At 44.2% G+C, this 19,402-nt stretch overlaps 1 protein-coding gene across 2 annotated transcripts in view; it reads left to right on the plus strand.

The window, feature by feature from the left end:
• CRYZL1 (crystallin zeta like 1) overlaps window positions 1–19,402 on the plus strand; it is a 46,012-nt gene that overhangs the window by 23,752 nt on the left and 2,858 nt on the right. Inside the window, exons 7-11 of one of the 2 annotated variants that reach the window (XM_058661692.1) lie at window positions 5,958–6,091; window positions 8,493–8,604; window positions 13,676–13,774; window positions 15,701–15,819; window positions 17,640–17,745. In XM_058661692.1, the coding sequence (XP_058517675.1) occupies window positions 5,958–6,091; window positions 8,493–8,604; window positions 13,676–13,774; window positions 15,701–15,819; window positions 17,640–17,745 (570 nt within the window). Of the gene's footprint in view, window positions 1–5,957; window positions 6,092–8,492; window positions 8,605–13,675; window positions 13,775–15,700; window positions 15,820–17,639; window positions 18,117–19,402 lie in introns of those variants that run through there. The other variant, XM_058661691.1, reaches the window with a different exon arrangement.

Genomic DNA, 19,402 nt, shown 5'->3' on the forward strand with positions numbered 1-19,402 from the left:
CCTAAATGGGGACCCAGAAGAAGCTCCTGGCATATGGCTTCAGATCTGGCTGTTGTGGTCACTTGAGGAGTGAACCAGCAGATGAAATATGCTTAGACAATAATTTAGCGTTATCTAACAAAGGTGGTGGTCTGTGTACTCGCAGCCGAGAATTGCAGTCATATCCGTGTCCCGAGGAGATGTGCACAGGAGACGTGCCCAGTTGGTAATGGTGGACTGGGGACAGCACCGATGTCCGTCACCGGGAGACGGGATGAGAGTGAAGAGACTCAGCAAGGAAAGCACATAAACAAGGGCCAGACGTGTTCACATGAATGAACAGGAATAGCAAAATCTGTGTGTAGCTGAATGCCTTTACATGTAAACTTCAAAGACTTAGAAAACTAAGCATGTGTTATATAAGGATACAAGGGGAAATAAAAGAGGGCAAGTTGAGTGGAGGTAAGGTTTGTAGGCCAGGATGGCGGAGGATGTGGCAAGAGATAGCACACAGGGACTCCGCCAATACTGCTACTACATATTTCTTTTTCTTTTTGTTTTTTTTTTTCTTTCTTCTTTTTTTTTTAAATTTTTAAATTTTAAATTTTTAAATTTTTTTAGATTTATTTTTTTGGGGTCATTGCTGTGGCACCATGGGTAAAGCTGCTGCCTGCGGTGCCAACATCCCATATGGGTGCCAGTTTAACTAACACTCTGTAACTCTGTTTTTCAGTCTTGATGTAAAAAAGATTTATTTAAATGATTTGAAAGGCAGCGCACACAGAGAGAGTGGGAGGGAGGGAGAGAAAGATCTTCAGCCTGATGGTTCACTCTCCAAACGACCACAGCAGAGTCCTGAGAAGAGCCTGACCACTGCTGGGCCAGGGAGGAGTCAGGAGCTTCTTCTGGATCTGCTTTGTAGGAGCAGGGGCCCAAACACTTGGACCATTTTCTTCTCCTTTCCCAGGCCGTCAGGGGATCTGAGTGGATTTGGAGCAACTGCGACACCCATGTGGCATGGTGGCATTGCAGGAGGTGGCTTTATGCACCTTCGCACAAGAAGAGCCCCTAGTGCATATTTATTGCAATGGAATTCACTTTATTATTCAGACCATATCAATAGATCATAATATATTCTTTTGTGTTCTTGAAATAGATCATTAAACATTTTCCCAGATTTTTTTTTCTGACATTTATTTCTATTGGAAAGGCAAATGAGATTTATGGAGAGAAGAAAAGACAGAGTGAAAGATCTTCCATCTTCTAGTTTACTAGCCGGATGGCCACAACTACCAGAGATCTACAGCTACAAAGCCAGGAGCCAGGAGCTTCTTCTGGGTCTCCCACATGGTGCAGAATCCTAAAGCTTTGGACCATCCTCTGCTGCTTTCCCAGGCTGTAAGCAGGTAGCTGGAGGGGAAGTGGAACAGCTGGGATATAAACCATTGCCCATATAGGATCCTGACGCTTGTGAGGATTTAGTCATTGAGCTATCATGCTGAGTACCACCCCCCAGGTTGTTTAGTTGTTTATCTTTAAGGCTCGATTTACTTATTTGACAGGCACAGTTCAATTCTTTGGTTCACTTACTTGAGACCTATGAAAATATTTAGATAAAATAATTACAAACATTCCTCATGAAGGAAAGCAGTGTTTATTTGAAAAACAAACTTCCTTAAAAAGCTAAAGGTGAATCTACTGTATGATGGAACTGTCCCACTTGCATATATACATATGGAGACCAGCATTGTGAGATATAGCAGCCCAGCTACCAGAACCAGAGAGGTGAAATAAACCTTGATGCTCATTCGCTGATGACTGGATAAATAAAACATGGTATATACATATGTAGCAATATTACTCCGCCATAAGAAAAGAATGAGATTCTGACATGTGCAACAAAATGAGTGAAACTAGCAATCGTTCTGCCAGGCGAAACACGCACACACAGAAACACAAATATCACTTGTTTTCTCTTATATGTTCAAGTTAATAGAGAACCTGTTATGTATCATAGTATTTTATATATAATTATAAATATCTTCACTGCACCTGCATGACGATATACCCTTCTGTCCTCACTTACATGGACATTTGTCATGAACCCCACAGTTTAGAACATTAATGTCCTAGTTTTCAAGAAAAAATAGCATATGTATGTATCTACATATAAAGTAAATATAGCAAAATGTTAAAAAGTGTAAAACTTAGAAGCTGGGATTGTGGCATATGGAATAAAGCTCCTACCTGGGAAACCACCATCACAAATGGGCTGGCTGCTCCACTTCTCCATCCAAACACTAACCAGGTGTGACCCTGCTTAGTTCCCAGGTCAGATAAGGTCGGGCACATTCAGAGTGGCATGGCTGCACATTGCAGTTGCCCCTCTTCTAATCCAGATCCCTGCTGAAGTACTTGGGAAAGCAGTGGAGGATGGTCCAAGTTCTTGGGCCCTGCACCCATGGGGGAGGCCCAAATGGAACTCCTGGCTACTGGTTTCAGTCTTACCTGGCCTTGGCTGTAGCAGCCCCTTGGGAAGTGAACCAGGGCATGGCACATCTACCTGTGTTTCTCTTCTTCTCTCTGTAACTCCGTGCCTTTCAGTTTCTTTCATTCTCACTCATCTTCAGCTTCAGCTCAATGCTTCTCTTCTTTCACCAAACCAAAAAGCTGGTTTGTAAACAGTTGCCCAGATGTGCTGTTATCCTGTTATTCAACGTGAGTGATAGGGTTTTAAAGCTGAGTAATTCTTCTAACTTCTTTTTACTTCTATTTCTTTTTTTTCTTTTTTTTTTTTTTGAGATTTATTTTTTATTGGAAAGGCAGATATACAGAAAGGAAGAGCTTCCGTCCGATGATTCCCTCCCCAAGTGACCACAGTGGCCAGTGCTGCACCGATCCAAAGCCAAGAGCCAGGAGCCTCTTCTGGGCCTCCCACATGTGTGCAGGGTCCCAAGGCTTTGAGCCATCCTCTGCTGCTTTCCCAGGCCACAAGCAGGGAGCTGGATGGGAAGCGGGGCTGCAAGATTAGAGCTGGTGCCCGTATGGGATCCCGGTGTGTTCAAGGCGAGGACTTTTAGCCACTAGGCCACTGCGCCAAGCCCTTACTTCTGTTTCTTAAGCCATCCTATCAAACATACATGCAATTTTATTTTATTTTGCAAGTTTGGCACATAGTCTCCTGAATCAGAAGTTGTAAACTTTAAGGAAGAGCTTAATGGTAAAATCCTGTGGACGTTTTTTGAAACTACATTAGAAGTTTCCATTTCTGGGCCCGGCAACGTGGCCTAGCAGTGAAAGTCCTCGCCTTGAATGCGCTGGGATCCCATATGGGCGCCAGTTCTAATCCCGGCAGCTCCACCTACCATCTAGCTCCCTGCTTGTGGCCTGGGAAAGCAGTCGAGGACGGCCCAAGGCTTTGGGACCCTGCACCCGCGTGGGAGATCCGGAAGAGGTTCCTGGTTCCCGGCTTCAGATCGGCACAGCACTGGCCATTGCGGTCACTTGGGGAGTGAATCATCGGATGGAAGATCTTCCTCTCTGTCTCTCCTCCTCTCTGTATATCTGACTTTGTAATAAAAATAAATAAATCTTTAAAAAAAAGTTTCCATTTCGTTTGAAGTACAGTAGATAAGGTTTAAACCAAAACACATTAGGATTTCATTTGTGTTTTTAAAAAATCAATTTGGACACTTGTGTTTTCAAAAACACCATTAAAAATGTTGAAAAAAAAGAACTGCCATTGTGCCCTAGTGGGTAAAGCCTCCACTTGCGGCTCTGACATCCCATATGTGTACCAGTTTGAGTCCTGGCTGTTCATTGTTAATGGCCTGGAAAAGGCAGCAGAAGATGGCTCAAGTGCTTCGGCCCCACGACCCTTGGTGAGGCCTGGAGGAAATACCTGGCTCCTGCCTTCAGCCTGGCCTTGCCAACATCTGGGAAGTTAACCAGCAAATAGCCTCTCTCTCGTTCTCTCTCTCTCTCTCTCTCTCTCGTGTTCTCTCTCTTTCCCTCCCTCATCTCATTCTATAACATTAACTCAAATAAATAAATAAATATTACAAAATTATTTAAGACTGTCTGGGTCCAGTAAAGTCTCAGCTATGGGAATTGCCCAGCCATTCCCTAATTGGTTAAGAGTCCACCAATAGGGAGCAGCTTCCTCTCAGATTCTTACCTAAAGACCCAAGAGCTAAAACCTTGGTCTCTCTTCTCCTTTAAAGAGGCACCCCATCCCCGATTCCCTCCAGGGGGCGCTTTCTGCTTTCTTTTCCTATTCATCTGGTCACTTTGCAAATAAAACTTCTCTGTCTGCAACTGACTCCCAGCTTTTTATTTCTATGCTAAGCCGAGGAAAGAACCCATCCAGCTTTGCTGGTAACAATATTAAAGAGAAATCATAAATTTTTAATTGCAGCTTTTCGTCAGCCAATAGACTTGGAAAGATTTTCTCAGCCCTAGAGAAATAAAAACCAACAATTTCTCAGAACTATCAAAGCCACTCAAGTGACACCTTCGGAACATTCTTCCCCATATCGGGGTCTCTAAGATAACATCAAGTGACCATTCCCCATTCCCAGGTGTTGATGTAGTTGGGCAGCAAGGAGCGGCCCCTTCCTTTTCCTCCCCTGGGGACACAAAAGGAAAAAAATGAAGCATTTGCCCACCCATCTTCTTCCATACCTGACACTCCCCATTCTGAGGCCCACATGGGTGTATATCCCTCTCAATCATGTGGACAATATAAAAAAGAAAACAAAAACTAAATATGTTTAACATCCCTAATCAGAAAATCCAAAATGTGGGACCAGTGTCATGCCTCAACTGCCTTATCGTCCACCTGCAAGTGGCAGCATCCCATATGGGCACCAATTCATGTCCCAGCTCTGTCACTTCCCATCCAGCTCCCTGCTTGTAGCCTGGGAATGCAGCAGTGGATGGCCAAAGCCTTGGGACCCTGCACCCACATGGGAGACCTGGAAGAGACACATGGATCCTGGCTTTGGATCAGATCATGTTAGACCTGGCCCCCATCCCCAAAATAATTTTTAACTCATTATGTATATACAAATATTCCAGCCATGCAGAAAATTCAAAATCCAAAGCATGTCTAGTCACAAGTATTTAAGATATGGAATATTCTACCTGTCAATTTTTTTCAAGTTTTTTTTTTATTTGAAAGAGTTACAGAGAAAAAAGGAGAGGCAAAGAGAGAGATCTTTTATCTGCTATTTAACTCCCTAAAAGCTAATTATGGTATTAAAACTGTCCACAACCAAGAGTCAGAAACTCAATTCACATCTCCCATGGGGATGGCAGGGACTTACTTGGGTCACCACCTGCTGCCTCAGCAAGTACACAAGATGCACCTTAGCAGGAGATTTAAATCAGAAACTAGAGTGGGGAATTGAACCCAGATTCCCCTGTTCGGATTTGGGCATTTGCTTGTTAGGCCATATGCCTTCCTATTACATGGAGTGCAAGAAGCAAGGTAGAAAAGAATGCATGTGGCAGGATTCCATCTAAACAAAATTCAAAACCAGGCAAAATGAAATGAAACTGTCCAGAAATGCATAGTTTAGGGATAAGCTAGAATGGCAAGCAAACTGAGCTGGAATGGCCAGCAGTGTTTGGTGGGGACAGCGAGGCTCCTGCTGCGCTGGCTGTGTTCACTTTCCACTAAGCTGCTACTTGGATGCATTGCCTTTGTATTTACTCATTTGGTTGTACTGTATATTTCATTGACTTTTCAGCATGAGTTTTATTTCACAATAAAAGGTTTTAAAACTTCCCTACACAGCTGCTGTTTGGAGAATGGATTGTGTGTGGGCAAAAATGACAAGAGAAATGAACTATAGGTGAGAAATGATAGGAGTAGGGGATTGGACCAGGTTCATAGAGGGAAATAGATCTAGGATCTAGGTGGCAAATTTAGTGTAGCTTGCTGACGAGTTGTTTTCTCTTGTTCTTTGTGACAGTTCATAAGCCAGAAAAGGTCTCGTGGGCGGAAGCAGCTGGGACCGTCCGGGATGGAGTACGAGCCTACACAGCTCTGCACTACCTTTCTCACCTCTCTCCAGGAAAATCAGTGCTGGTCATGGATGGAGCGAGTGTAGGTGCTCATGGCTTTGCCAAGAAACGGCCTAGAGTACGGAAAGAGTGGGGAGTTTAGGAATGGGCCACTCTCTGTTTGCTAACGCTGTTCTTTGTCAGTCAGTCAGTTGCTTAATCTCTGATTTCATTGCAAACCTCCCGCTTTGTTGTAACCAGCAGCTTTTATCATAGGGGATAAAAGGCAGAGTTAGTGTGAGTAGCTTTCTCTATTACTTGGAATCTGCAAGTACAATATAAAGCTGACAAGCCATTTCTTCCTGTTAGACAAAGCCTGAGATAGCTGGAGCCTTTCATGTTATTCCCCAGAACTCTACCAGTTTGGTTTCATATTCGTCACACATGGCGGTGATAAAGTGTTGGTATTTTGATAGATTCACACACAGTTTGAAATGAGCTGGTGTAAACATGTTACCTGTATCATTGAAAAAAGACAATACCGAATGAATACACATCTCAGGGCAGCTATTGGCCTAGTGATTAACGTGCCCATGTCTCGTGTACGAGTACCTGGGTTTTGGTCATGGCTGCATTCCCAAATCGGCTGCCTGCTAATGTGTACCCCGAAAGACAGCAGGTGATGCTTGAATGGTTGATTCTCTACCACCGATTTGAGGGATCCAGGTCTGCTTCCGGCTTCCAGCTTCAGCCTGGCCACCAGCCAGGCCCAAAGGAAGGAGGTTTTTAAAGTGTTTTGCTCTTTACAGAGCACTGGCTGAACTCCCATAAGTAGATTGTAATTAGCTCGTCAGGCCAGCAGTTTTGGTCTTACAAAGCTGTTTCTTCTTCTTTTTTTTTTCTTTTTTTTTAAAGATTTATGTACTTTTATTGAAAAGGTGCATATACAGAGAGGAGGAGAGACAGAGAGATTTTCCATCCAATGGTTCACTCCCCAAGTGACCGCAACGGCTGGAGCTGAGCCAATCTGAAGCCAGGAGCCAAGAGCTCTTCCGGGTCCCCCATGAGGGTGCAGGGTCCCAAGGCTTTGGACCGTCCTCGACTGCTTTCCCAGGCCACAAGCAGGGATCTGGATGGAAAGTGGAGCTGCCGGGATTAGAACCGGTGCCCGTATGGGATCCCAGCGTGTGCAAGGCGAGGACCTTAACCACTATGCTGTCGCACCGGGCCCACAAGGCTGTTTCCTCCATCCTTGATTGTAGATAGTAGGGCCCAGTGTAGTGGCTCAGTGGTTAAATCCTCACCTTGCAAGCACTGGGATCCCATATAGGTTCAAGTCCCGCCTGATACACTTCCCTTCCAGCTCCCTGCTTGTGGCCAGGAAAGCAACAGAGGATGGCTCAAAGCCTTGGGACCCTGCACCTACATGGGAGACCTGCAAGAGGCTCCTGGTTCTTGGCTTCAAATCAACTCCACTCCGGCCATTACAGCTACTTGGGTGAACCAGCAGATGGAAGACCTTTCTGCTCCTTCTTCTCTCCATAAATCTGATCTGCCTTTCCTTTTTTTTTTTAAGATTTATTTATTTTTATTACAAAGTCAGATATACAGAGAGGAGGAAAGACAGAGAGGAAGATTCTCCGTCCGATGATTTACTCCCCAAGTGAGCCGCAACGGCCGGTGCTGTGCTGATCCAAAGCCGGGAACCAGGAACCTCCTCCAGGTCTCCCACGCGGGTGCAGGGTCCCAAAGCCTTGGGCCGACCTTGACTGCTTTCCCAGGCCACAAGCAGGGAGCTGGATGGGAAGTGGAGCCACCAGGATCAGAACCGGCGCCCATATGGGATCCCAGCACACCCAAGGCGAGGACTTTAGCTGCTAGGCCTTGATCTGCCTTTCTATTAAAGTAAATAAGTATTTGAAATTAGGTACTAAAGCAAGACTGAGAGCATGTGGTATATGTAATTTCTCCCACAGTCCCTGCTCAGGAAAAAAGCTAATCAGTATTTCCCCTCCTAATCATGTCTATGTTTTTTCTCCTTTTATATTATACAATGCTTTAAACAATATTCAAGTGATGCTAGAAAATTTTACTTCATGAAGTAGTTGGTGCTGGCATTGTGGCAGAGCTAAAGAAGCCACCACTTTGGACAGCACCATCCCATGTCACAGTGCCAGTCTAGTTCCTAGCTGCTCCACTTCCAATTCAGCTGCATGCTGGGAAGAGCCTGGGAAGAACACAGAAACTGGCCCAAGGAGTTGAACCTCTGGCACCCATGAGGGAGATTAGATTGGAGTTCTGCTCCCGGCTTCACTGTGAGCCAGTCCTGGCTGTTGTGCCATCTGGGGAGTGAACCAGTGGGTGTAACAGATTCATTTTCGCTCCGTCACTGCCTTTCAAATGAGTAAATCTTTTTAAAAAAAAAAAAAACTATAAAAGTAAATTTGATATGGCCTCTGCCCCCTATGTATAAACCCACTGTATGTCTTTTTTAATCCACACAGGCATTTGGCACAATAGCCATCCAGTTGGCACACCACAGAGGAGCCAAGGTGATATCCACGGCATGCAGCCTGGAAGATAAGCAGTGCCTCGAAAGGCTTCGGCCTCCTGTAGGTAGGGAATGATTGTCCAGAACACACTTCAAATCTGGCACTTGGGCCGGAAACCTCCTGAAAGACTGCTGTGCTAAAGCAAAGCAGAACATTTCAAGTGAACCCAATTTGAAAATACATTAAGAGCAGCAGATGTTTGGCACAGCAGTTAAGACACCACTTGACATGTCCATATCCAATATCCAAGTGCCTGGGTTCAGGTTCTTGTGTCACTTCCAGTTCTGGTTGCCTCAATGCATACATACCCTGGGAAGCATGTGGGCTATGTGGATTGAGTTTAGGGCATCTAGTTTCAACACAGCTCTTACAGGTGTTTGGGAAGGGAATCAGTGGATAGAAACTCTCTATCTTACTGTCTATCTGACTTTCAAATAAGTGTGTTTAAAATGTAACAATAAGTGCAACTTAGTTCTATATTGACTCTAGTTTACTTTTTTTTTTTTTTAAAGATTTATTCATTTTATTACAGCCAGATATACACAGAGGAGGAGAGACAGAGAGGAAGATCTTCCATCCGATGATTCACTCCCCAAGTGAGCCGCAACGGGCCGATGCGTGCCGATCCGATGCCGGGAACCAGGAACCTCTTCCAGGTCTCCCACGCAGGTGCAGGGTCCCAATGCATTGGGCCGTCCTCAACTGCTTTCCCAGGCCACAAGCAGGGAGCTGGATGGGAAGCGGAGCTGCCGGGATTAGAACCGGCGCCCATATGGGATCCCGGGGCTTTCAAGGCAAGGACTTTAGCCGCTAGGCCACGCTGCCGGGCCCGACTCTAGTTTACTTTAATAGCTCAGTAGTTTTCTGAAGATTTATTTATTTATTTGAAAGGGTTACAGAGAAAGGGAAGGATCTTCTATCCACTGATTCAGCTCCCAAAACACCAGAAGTAGAGTTGGCCCAAGCTGGCAGCAGGAGCTATGAGCTTCTTCCAGGCCTCCCACATGGATACAGGGGCCCAAGCACTTGGACCATCCTCCACTGCACAATAGCAGGCAGTTGGATTAAAATTGGAGTAACTGCACACAAATCCACACCCATTCAGGATAACGACATCTCATATGGAACACTATGCCACAGTGCTGCACTCTTAAGTTCTTTAAACCTAGATCTTTAAATTTGACTCATTGTTACTAGGGTACTCAAATTTAAACTAGGTGAACTTTGAAATAATTTATAAAAACCTCATGCTTCTTTGGTTTAAATACATACCAAATCAACATATTTTTGCATCATTTTGTATTTTTCTCCACCTCCTTCCCTTTGATGTATTTCTGCAGTTGTCTATATACATAGGAAACATGACAACTCATAGAGTCAAGTACAAATCGGAAAAGGTGGAGGCCAGTGGGTTCCGACAAAAAGTGAGAAAAATAAAAACAGGAGGACTGAGCCTGTGGTAGAGTGGTTAAAGGCCGCTGGGGCCAGCCAGACCCCGTAACAGGGCAGCTGAGTTCATGGCACAGCTGCACCTCCAGTTCCAGCTTCTTGTTCCTCTGTCCCCTGGCAGGCAGCAGGAGGTGGCTCCACGTCATCCGCTCCCTGCCACCGCTTTGGGAGATTCTGCCATCAGCCTGGCATCTGAACATTTGGGGAGCGAACCCACGGATAGCAGATCTTTCTCTTTCATTGTAGGGTCGTCTTCCCCCGCCTTTTTTTTTTAAAGGAAAAGGAGAAGAGAAAGATTAGGAACAGAAAAACAGGAAGAGCAAAGAAGAATAGCAGAAGAATATAACTACAGGACAGCCTGAAAAAGTGATGTTCACTGAGTCTTAACATGAATATCACTTCCCCAAGTCCCCTTTGCTGGCATCACAGAGAATTTCATGCTTGTCTAAGGATATGCAACCAGAAAAAGGAAAAGGACTGAAATGGGATGGGAACCCTGTTTGACACTAAGACGCAAGTTACTTCCCTTGTCGCATTGTGCTTCTGGCAGAGACAAACCAGCAGTGGGAAAGAACGTACTACAAAAGCACTGCCAAAACCATTCCTGAAGGTGAAAGCAGAAGACAAGTTTAGGGGTGAATGTGCAGCAGATACTGCTGGGGAGACATGCACTGCGCCGTGTCTGCACCGAGTCACCACTCCTCCCTTTCTGATTCCGTCTGCTACCGTGTATTCTGGGAAGCAAAGGTCACGGCTCAAATGCTGGGGCAAAAAGAAGACACAGCCGATTCTGGGCTCCTGGCTTCAGCTTAGGTTCATACTGACTGTGGTGGGCATTTGTACAGTAGGCCAGCAGAGAGAAAATCAGACTCGGGCCCAGCGCAGTAGCCTAGTGGCTTCAGTCCTCACCTTGCATCTGCTGGGATCCCGTATGGGTGCCAGTTAGTATCCCGGCTGCTCCACTTCCCATCCAACTTAGAGCTTGTAGTGTGGGAAAGCAGTCAAGGATAGCACAAGGCCTTGGGACCCTGCACCCGTGTGGGAGACCCAGAAGAAACTCCTGGCTCCTGGCTTTGGATCAACTTAGCTCTGGTCATTGCGGCCACTTAGGGAGTGAATCATTGGATGGATGACCTTTCCTTTCTGTCTCTCCTTCTCTCTGTGAGTCTGACTTTCCAATAAAAATAAATGAATAAATCTTACAAAGAAAAAAAAAGGAAGGAAGAGAAAAGAAGGAAGGAAGACCCTCTCTCTGCCTCTCACGTAACATGGATATAAACAAGTTTTCCTCAAAAAAAACACTATAATAGTGGTGCCAAAGTTTTGAAATCCCTGTGTATGCTTCTCCTCCATACAATACATACTCTGTGAGCTGTATTTTTCATAAAGATTTATGTATTTTTAATTGAAAGGTAGATTTAGAGAGAGAAGAGACACAGAAAAAGAAAATATCTTCCGTCCATTGGTTCACTCCCCAAATGGCTGCAGTGGCTGGAGCTGAGCTGAGCTGATCTGAAGCATGGAGACTTACAGGTCTCCCACTCCAGTGCAAGATCCCAAGCACCTGGGCCATCCTCACCTGCTTTCCCAGGCAGGGAGCTGCGTGGGAAGTAAAGCACCTGGGGACAAGAGCCAGTACCCATGAGCGTTGCTAGTGCCACACGGTGAAGGATTAACCACATGTGCCATGGCACTAGTCCCTGCTATGACCGTTAATAAACTCTTGTCCACATTGATTTAAAAGAGATTTTATAGCCAAGATGAATATTTTTTTTAAGATTTATTTATTTATTTTTATTAGAAAGTCAGATTCACAGAGAGGAGAGACAGAAAGATCTTTCATCCTCTGGTTCACTCCCCAAACAGCCACAATGGCTGGAGCTGAGCTAATCCAAAGCCAGGAACCAAGAGCTTTTTCCGGGTCTTCCATGGGGTGCCGGGTCCCAAGGCTTTGGGCCGTCCTCAACTGCTTTCCCAGGCTACAAGCAGGGAGCTGGATGGGAAGTGAAGCAGCCAGGACACAAGCTGGTGCCCATATGGAATCCCTATGCATGCAAAGCACAGATTTTGGCCACTTGGCTATCATGCCAGGCCCTAAGATGAATATGGTTTAATTCCATTCTCCACAAACTTTTTGAAATACTCTAGTTTAAGAACTGGAAAAAGAACGAAGGGGAAGTATTTGAAAATAAAGTAGGGAAATAGAGAAAATATTGTTGACAAGAAAACTTTCTTATTGACTAGTTCTGCCTTCTCTGTGTCACCAGAATCCCCTGCTCTTTGTGCCCTCATGTCCTTCCCCTCCACCAAATTCTAGGCTGCTGTCGGACTGTAGCTCTAACCCAAACAGCTCCGAGAGGAGTTATCAGGATACACAAATAGGAGCATCTCTGCCTCCAGATTCCAGCTTCTTACTGATACACACTCCAGGAGGGAGGCCGCGGGTGAGGGCTTAAGCTTTTGTGTTTCTGACACCCACATGGAGACCTGGGTTGTTTCTGACTCAGCTACATCATCTGGGGAATAAAACAACAAAGTGTGCCTGTATTCTCTCTCTCTCCCACCTTCTCCATCTCTTTCTGTTCATTCTCTCCTCCCCTCTCTGCTTCTCAAAAAAAAAAAAAAAAAAAAGAAAATACAAAAATGAAATAGAAATGTCTTCATTTATCAGTTTACATCCTTGTAATTTTTTTAATGATTCATTTTTTTTAAATGATTCATTTATTTGAACGAGTTAGAGACAGAAAAAGAAAGATCAAGATCTTCCACTTGCTGGTTCATTCCTCAGATGATTTTTTTTATACTTTTTTAGATTATCACAGTAGCCAGGACTGATCAGGCTGAACCCTGTTGCCAGGAGCCTCTTCCAGGTCTCCCACGTGGGTGCAGGGCCCAAACACTTGGGCTGTCTTGGGCTTGCACTGCTTTCCCAGGCCACAAGCAGGGAGATGGATCGGAAGTGGGGCAGCCAGGACACAAACTCACAGTGTGGCCCCCAAATTCTTATGATTTTAAAATTCAAAAATTTATTTTATCTATATAATTAAGTTCTATTAATAATGCTTTAAAACAACCAGTTAAAGTCAATTTGCCTCCCATCCAAGTACTAACAAACCCTGACCCTACTTAGCTTCAAAATTAGTCACTAATTTTGATAACATGTATCTTTCTCTTACCTTTATGGTTTTTCTTCATTTGGGAAAATAACCTCATTGACAGAATCAAGCAGCCTCTAATAGCTGAATTCTGTGCACAAATATGTTTTTATATTTTTTAGCTTTGAACAAACATTAAATCTAAACCTCCTGAGCTGCCTGATGTTTCAGTTCGTCTTGTAACATGTATGTTCTGATATGAGACAGATGCGCTCCGCTGTTTGCAGCTTCTGTCCTGCAGCTGTAGGACACGGCCCTCGAGGCCGACAGACCCAGGCTTGGACCCCCTTCCACAAAATGCTCATGGTTTTGTTCTCTGGAATGTGCCAGGACCAGTGGCCTCCTTCAGTTACCCCTGACTGACATTGAGTTAAATGAGAAAAATGTAATTTGCGTTGACTTTTTCCCCTTTGACTTCCTGTTTGTCATTTCAGAAAAGAGACATTTATTTGCTTTGCTTTTTCCCCAAGTTGTTCCTGTTGCTCGCTCTAAACGGAACAGTGCAAGTGACACATTTCCTGTCCTTCACAGCCCGAGTGATTGACGTGTCTAGTGGGAAAGTCCATGTTGCCGAAAGCTGTTTGGAAGAAACAGGTGGTCTGGGAGTAGATATCGTCCTGGATGCTGGAGGTGTGTACCTTGCGAAGTCAGTAGCCTCTGTAGTTATATTTATTTGAATGAATTTCAGAGAAAATGTTAGGACATGCTTATTAATGTACCTAATTAAAGTAAATGTTTACTTTTAGATTTTATTTTTGTCTGTTTTAATTGTAGATTTTTCACTTTATTCCCATTGTGATCACTGGTTCTCTGGAAAAGAGACTATGCTTTTGCTTTTTAAATCAGATGTACTAAAAATGAAGACAGACTGTGTTCCTAGACATTACACATCGTGTTGTGCTCACTTCTCCCCAGTCATTGCAGCTCTCTGTGCTGCCCTCTACTGGAAGCTTTCTATTTTCAATTTCCTTCAACTTTCTAGTTCAGGGACCTGATATGGGTGGGAGACTGGGTGGGGCTTCTCCCTTTACCCCAGATACAGGAAAAAAAATGTGGAAATAATAGTCTTACCCAGTTTCCTGTAGCCCATGAACCTTTGTGCCATAAATAACTATGTAAAGATTGTCAAAAATAAAGAAAAAAGTATCTGTTTAACATTTGATTTGCAAACAGTTAAGCTGTACTACCATCACTTTAAAAAAAAAATGTAGTTATTTATTTGAAAGGCATAGCAACAGAGAAAGGAGGCAGTATCTCTGTCCGCATTCATCCAAATAGCCATGGACAGCTAGCTGGTGCTGGGCCGGGCTGGGTGGCAGACCCCCACACTGTGGCCATATTTCACTGCCTTGCCAGGTACGTAAGTGGGGAGCTAGGTCAAAGGATGACTTCTAGCCTTTTTGTTAATTTGTTTAGTTTTATTGGAAAAGCAGATTTACAAAGAAACAGAGAGACAAAGATATTCCATGTGCTGCCTCACTCCCCAAATGGCTACAATGGCCGGAACTGAGCCAATCCAGAGCTAGGAGCCAGGAGCTTCTTCTGGAGCTCCCAAGCAGGTGTTGGACCCCAAGGCTTTGGGCCATCCTCTGCTATCCCAGGCTGTAAGCAGGGAGCTGATTGGGATGTGGAGCAGCCGGGACATGAACCAGTGCCCATATGGGATCCCAGCATTTGCACGATAAGGATTTTTTGCCATTGAGCCATCGTACCAGGCCCAACTTATAGCACTTCTAATGGAAAGACTTTGAGGTCAGTGTTGTGTGCAGTGGATTTGTCTACAATTTGCAATCCTGGTTCCAAACCAGGCTGTCTCCTTGTGACCCAGATTCCTGTTAATGTGCCTGGGAAGGCAACCGGTGATGGCCCAAGTGCTTGAATTCCTAGCACCCCACAAGGGAGACCTGGATGGAGTTCCTGACTTCTGGGTTCAGTCTGTCACAGCCCTAACTGGTGTGGCCATTTGGAGAGTCAACTCTCAGACAGAAGATCTCTTTCTCTGTCACTCTGCCTTTCAAATAAACAAAGAATTTTTGGATGCATGGGTTTTACAAGCTGGAAGTGCTCTTGTTAACTTAGTTGTGAGCACAGCTGTGGCCATCACGTGTGTTTCTCTTTTAACCAGAGTTTTCAAGATTTGAAATTAACAGAAAAACCTTCCAGTGGCAGTGAATGTATACTGAATTGACGTTTTTTCAAATGGACATCTCAACAATTATGTCAAAATATGACTCACTTGAGTCTGTGACTTCTTTAATCAGAAAACAGCTCTTATTGAATTGAACTATCATCGTTATGCTTAAAGTTAGCAGACTTATATATCTTAGGTTAGTTTACTTAGCATTCAAATTAAATTTTATTGTATCAATAATTAAATATTCAATAAATTCTTATGAGTTTAATTTTAATGAATCTCTGGATTTATTTTGTCTTACCTTTTTCTGAGAAAAATATTTCCTTATTGCTATGTTAAAAAATTAAAGACAACATGTTTGAGGAATAAATTTTTATCAGGTTATTTAAAAGGTTTCTTCTCTCTTGACTATTCACTTATAGTGAGATTGTATGGTAAAGATGATGAACCAGCCGTGAAATCCCAACTACCCCATAAACATGACATCATCACACTTCTGGGTGTTGGAGGCCACTGGGTAACAACAGAAGAAAACCTTCAGGTATGATCAGAAACAATAAAGCAGACTAGCCCGCGAAAGTCACGTAATTGGTGTGAGTTAGTTAATATAAAATCAGAATTAGACCCTGGGTAGGCCCCCCTCCAATCGCCGCCATTTTTGAAAAGGCTGTTTAATCAGAAGACCAGATTAGAGAAAGAGGGGAGTCTTCACCTGCTGGTTCACTCTCCAAAGGGCCACCAGCCCAGCGGGCCAGGCGAAAGGCAGGACCAGGAAATGCACTGTTTACCATGTAGGTGCCAAGGCCCACCTTCCTCTGCTTCCCCCAGCGTGTATTAGCAGAGGGCTGGGACGGAAGCTGAGCAGGCGGGTTATAAATTGGACTCCATATGGGATGCCAGCATCACAGGCAGTGGCTTGACCCGTTACCTTGCAGTGTTAGTCTGGTGTTTTGTTTTGTTCTTACTTACAAACATGTTTGCCAAAATCTTGAAATACTGAGTAGCAGAGAAACAATCAAAATAAGTAGCAATTTTTACCAATTTTTAAGTCATAACCTCTAAATTTGTTAAGAGTGTTTCGAATAACTTTTTTTTTTTTTAAGAAAGGTTTATTTATTTATTTGAAAAGCAAAGTTATAGAGGACAAGACAGCGATCTTCCACCTGCTGGCTCACTACCCAGATGGCCTCAGTGGCCTGGGCTGAGCCAGGCTACAGTCAGGAACTGCATCCCTGGGTGGCAGGGACCCACTACTTGGGCCGTCCTCTGCTGCTTTTACAGTTGCATAAGCAGGGAGCTGGACAAGAAGTGGAGCAGCTGGTACTTAAACTGGTGCCCATATGGATACAATGCCATGGTAAAGGCCCCACAATTTTTCATATCATATATGAGTATCAATATATCAATTAAAAGTATGCTTTCTATCACAGGTATATATGTAATATTCTTTCATATATGAAAGTTAATTTTCCAACATCCTCATTGAAAGTGACTGGTAAGTAATGGCATAAACCCCTACTACAGCATCATTAGGATTCTAGATTAGCTCTTCATTTTGGACCATGAAATGGAAAACTCAGTTTCTGTGTTCTTCTTTAAGTTACTTATTGGAGCAAACACAGTAGTGTAGCAAGTTAAGCTGCTGCCTACACCACCAGAATCCCATATAAGCACCAATTCAAGTCCTAGCTGCTTCACTTTTTTTTTATTGGCAAGTCAGATATATACAGAGAGGAGAGACAGACAGACAGAGAGGAAGATCTTCCATTTCTGATGCACTCCCCAAGTGACCACAACGATCAGAGCTGAGCCAAGCCAAAGCCAGGAGCCAGGAGCCTCTTCTGGGTCTCTACTTGGGTGCAGGGTGCCAAGGCTTTGGGCCATCCTCAACTGCTTTCCCAGGCCACAAGCAGGGAACTGGAAGAGTAGTGGGGCCACCAGAACACGAACCGGCAGCAATATGGGATCCTGGTGCATGCAAGGCGAGACTTTAGCTGCTAAGCTGCTGCCCCAGGCTCACTGCTGCACTTCGGATCTAGCTCCCTGATGATGACCTGGGAAAGCAGCAGAGGCTGGCCAAGTCCTTGGGTTTCTACATCCATTGGGAGACCCAGAAGGTGTTCCTGTCTTCAGAACATTTCAGCCATTTTGGGTATAAGCCAATGGTGGAAAATTCTCTCTCTCCTTCTTTTTCTTTAACTCTGTCTTTCAAATAAAAACAAAAACAACTTTAAAAAAGAAAAAAGATTTGTGTGTTCATTGTTTGAGGTCTACCCGTTGATTTGTGTAGACGTGTTGGTAGCTGCATTGTCCCTCTGCCATTGAGCTCACAGTAGTGACAGTCACTGCTTCTTCCCCCAGCTCGATCCTCCGGATAGTCGGTGCCTTTTCCTCAAAGGAGCAACTGTGGCTTTCCTCAATGATGAAGTCTGGAATTTGTCCAACGTACAGCAGGGGAAGTACCTTTATATCCTTTCTGATTACTGAGTTGAGTGTCTGGAATGGAATTTAACTGGTACTTCATGCTTAACTTCTTTCATTATGATAAGAAATAACAGTTGGTGTTCATCAATTGGGCATGCAGTTTCCAAGGCCACATAATTCCATTTATGCATTCAAACAGCTCTGTGAAGTCGAAACACTAGTATTGTTATCCATTTCTCCCAGGTGAAGAAACCTAAAGCAGAGTAAAGTGAGTGCATGAGCGTGTGTCCAAAAATTCATAGGAAAATACAATTAGAAGAAAAGTTTATTTCATTCCAAAAACTATTTTAAACTATGTGCAGTTTTTTCATATGATGTATTTTCTAAAGATTTATTTATCTTTATTAGAAAGTCAGATACACAAAGAAGGAGGCAGAGAGAAAGATCTTCTGTGTGCTGATTCACTCCCCAAGCAGCCACAATGGACGGAGCTGAGCTCATCCGAAACCAGGAACCAAGAGTCTCTCCCGAGTCTCCCACGCAGGTGCAGGGTGCCAAGGCTTTGGGCCATCCTCTACTGCTTTCTTCAGGGCACAAGCAGGGAGCTGGATGGGAAGTGGGGCCGCTGAGATTAAAACCAGCGCCCATATGGGATCCCGGCGCGTGCAAGGCGAGGACTTTAGCCGCTCGGCTACCATGCCAGGCCCCATGTGATACATTTTTAAAAATTATTTTTCCTGTTTTCCATAATACAGTTTTGCAGATATAGGGATTCCACCCTGTCCTTTTCTCCCCTCCATTTCCCCACCACCACTATTTCCTTCATATTACTACAGTAGTATTTTCCATGAAGTCTTTTTGAAGACTTTTGTGTGTGTGACATGTATACAGGCCTGTCCCCCTAGGATAAACAACAGACTTGATCCAAAGCCTAAAAATAGTAAAAGGTAGTTATTATGTTGCAGCTGTTAAGTTTTTAGGAAATTTTGAAACTTCATATAGTTAGTGTTGAGTTTAAGGTATTTTGATGATTTCCCTTTTAAATTTTTAAAAATTTGAAACTTTAAAACTTTATTGGGAAGGCAGGGTGACTGACAGACCCTCCATCCACGGGTTCAGTCCCTTAGATGACTGCCAAGGCCCAAGCTGGTACGAAACACACCTAGTTCAGTAGAAACCGCCCCTGGGATCCTCTCCCACTCAGGCTTATGCGGTCTAGCACTGCGGGGATGCGGGGCAGCAGCAGCAGCCTCAGCCCCGCACAGGAGTGTGGACAGGAGAAAGACAAGCAGCACTCGCACTGTTGCTGAGCTAAGATGCTCACTAGCTTGCTCTATCCACTGGGTTTTCCACTTAGTATGTTTTCTATGGAACAAATTTGCCAACACATAATCCCCATCATGAAGGGCATTGGCACATACACACATAAAAAAAAAGAAAGTGGAGCAGCTGGGACTTGAACTGTCACCCATATGGCATGCCAGCGATATAGAAGAGCAAATTTTAGCCACAATACCACATCAATAACCCCACTGTATATTCTTTTTTTTTTTTTAAAGATTTATTTTATTTTTATTACAAAATCAGATATACTGAGAGGAGGAGAGACAGAGAGGAAGTGGAGCTGCCGGGATTAGAACCAGCGGCCATATGGGATCAAGGTGAGGACCTTAGCCACTAGGCCACGCTGCCGAGCCCCC

The sequence above is a fragment of the Ochotona princeps genome, chromosome 3 (genome assembly GCF_030435755.1).
Source record: "Ochotona princeps isolate mOchPri1 chromosome 3, mOchPri1.hap1, whole genome shotgun sequence".
Lineage (NCBI taxonomy): Eukaryota > Metazoa > Chordata > Mammalia > Lagomorpha > Ochotonidae > Ochotona > Ochotona princeps.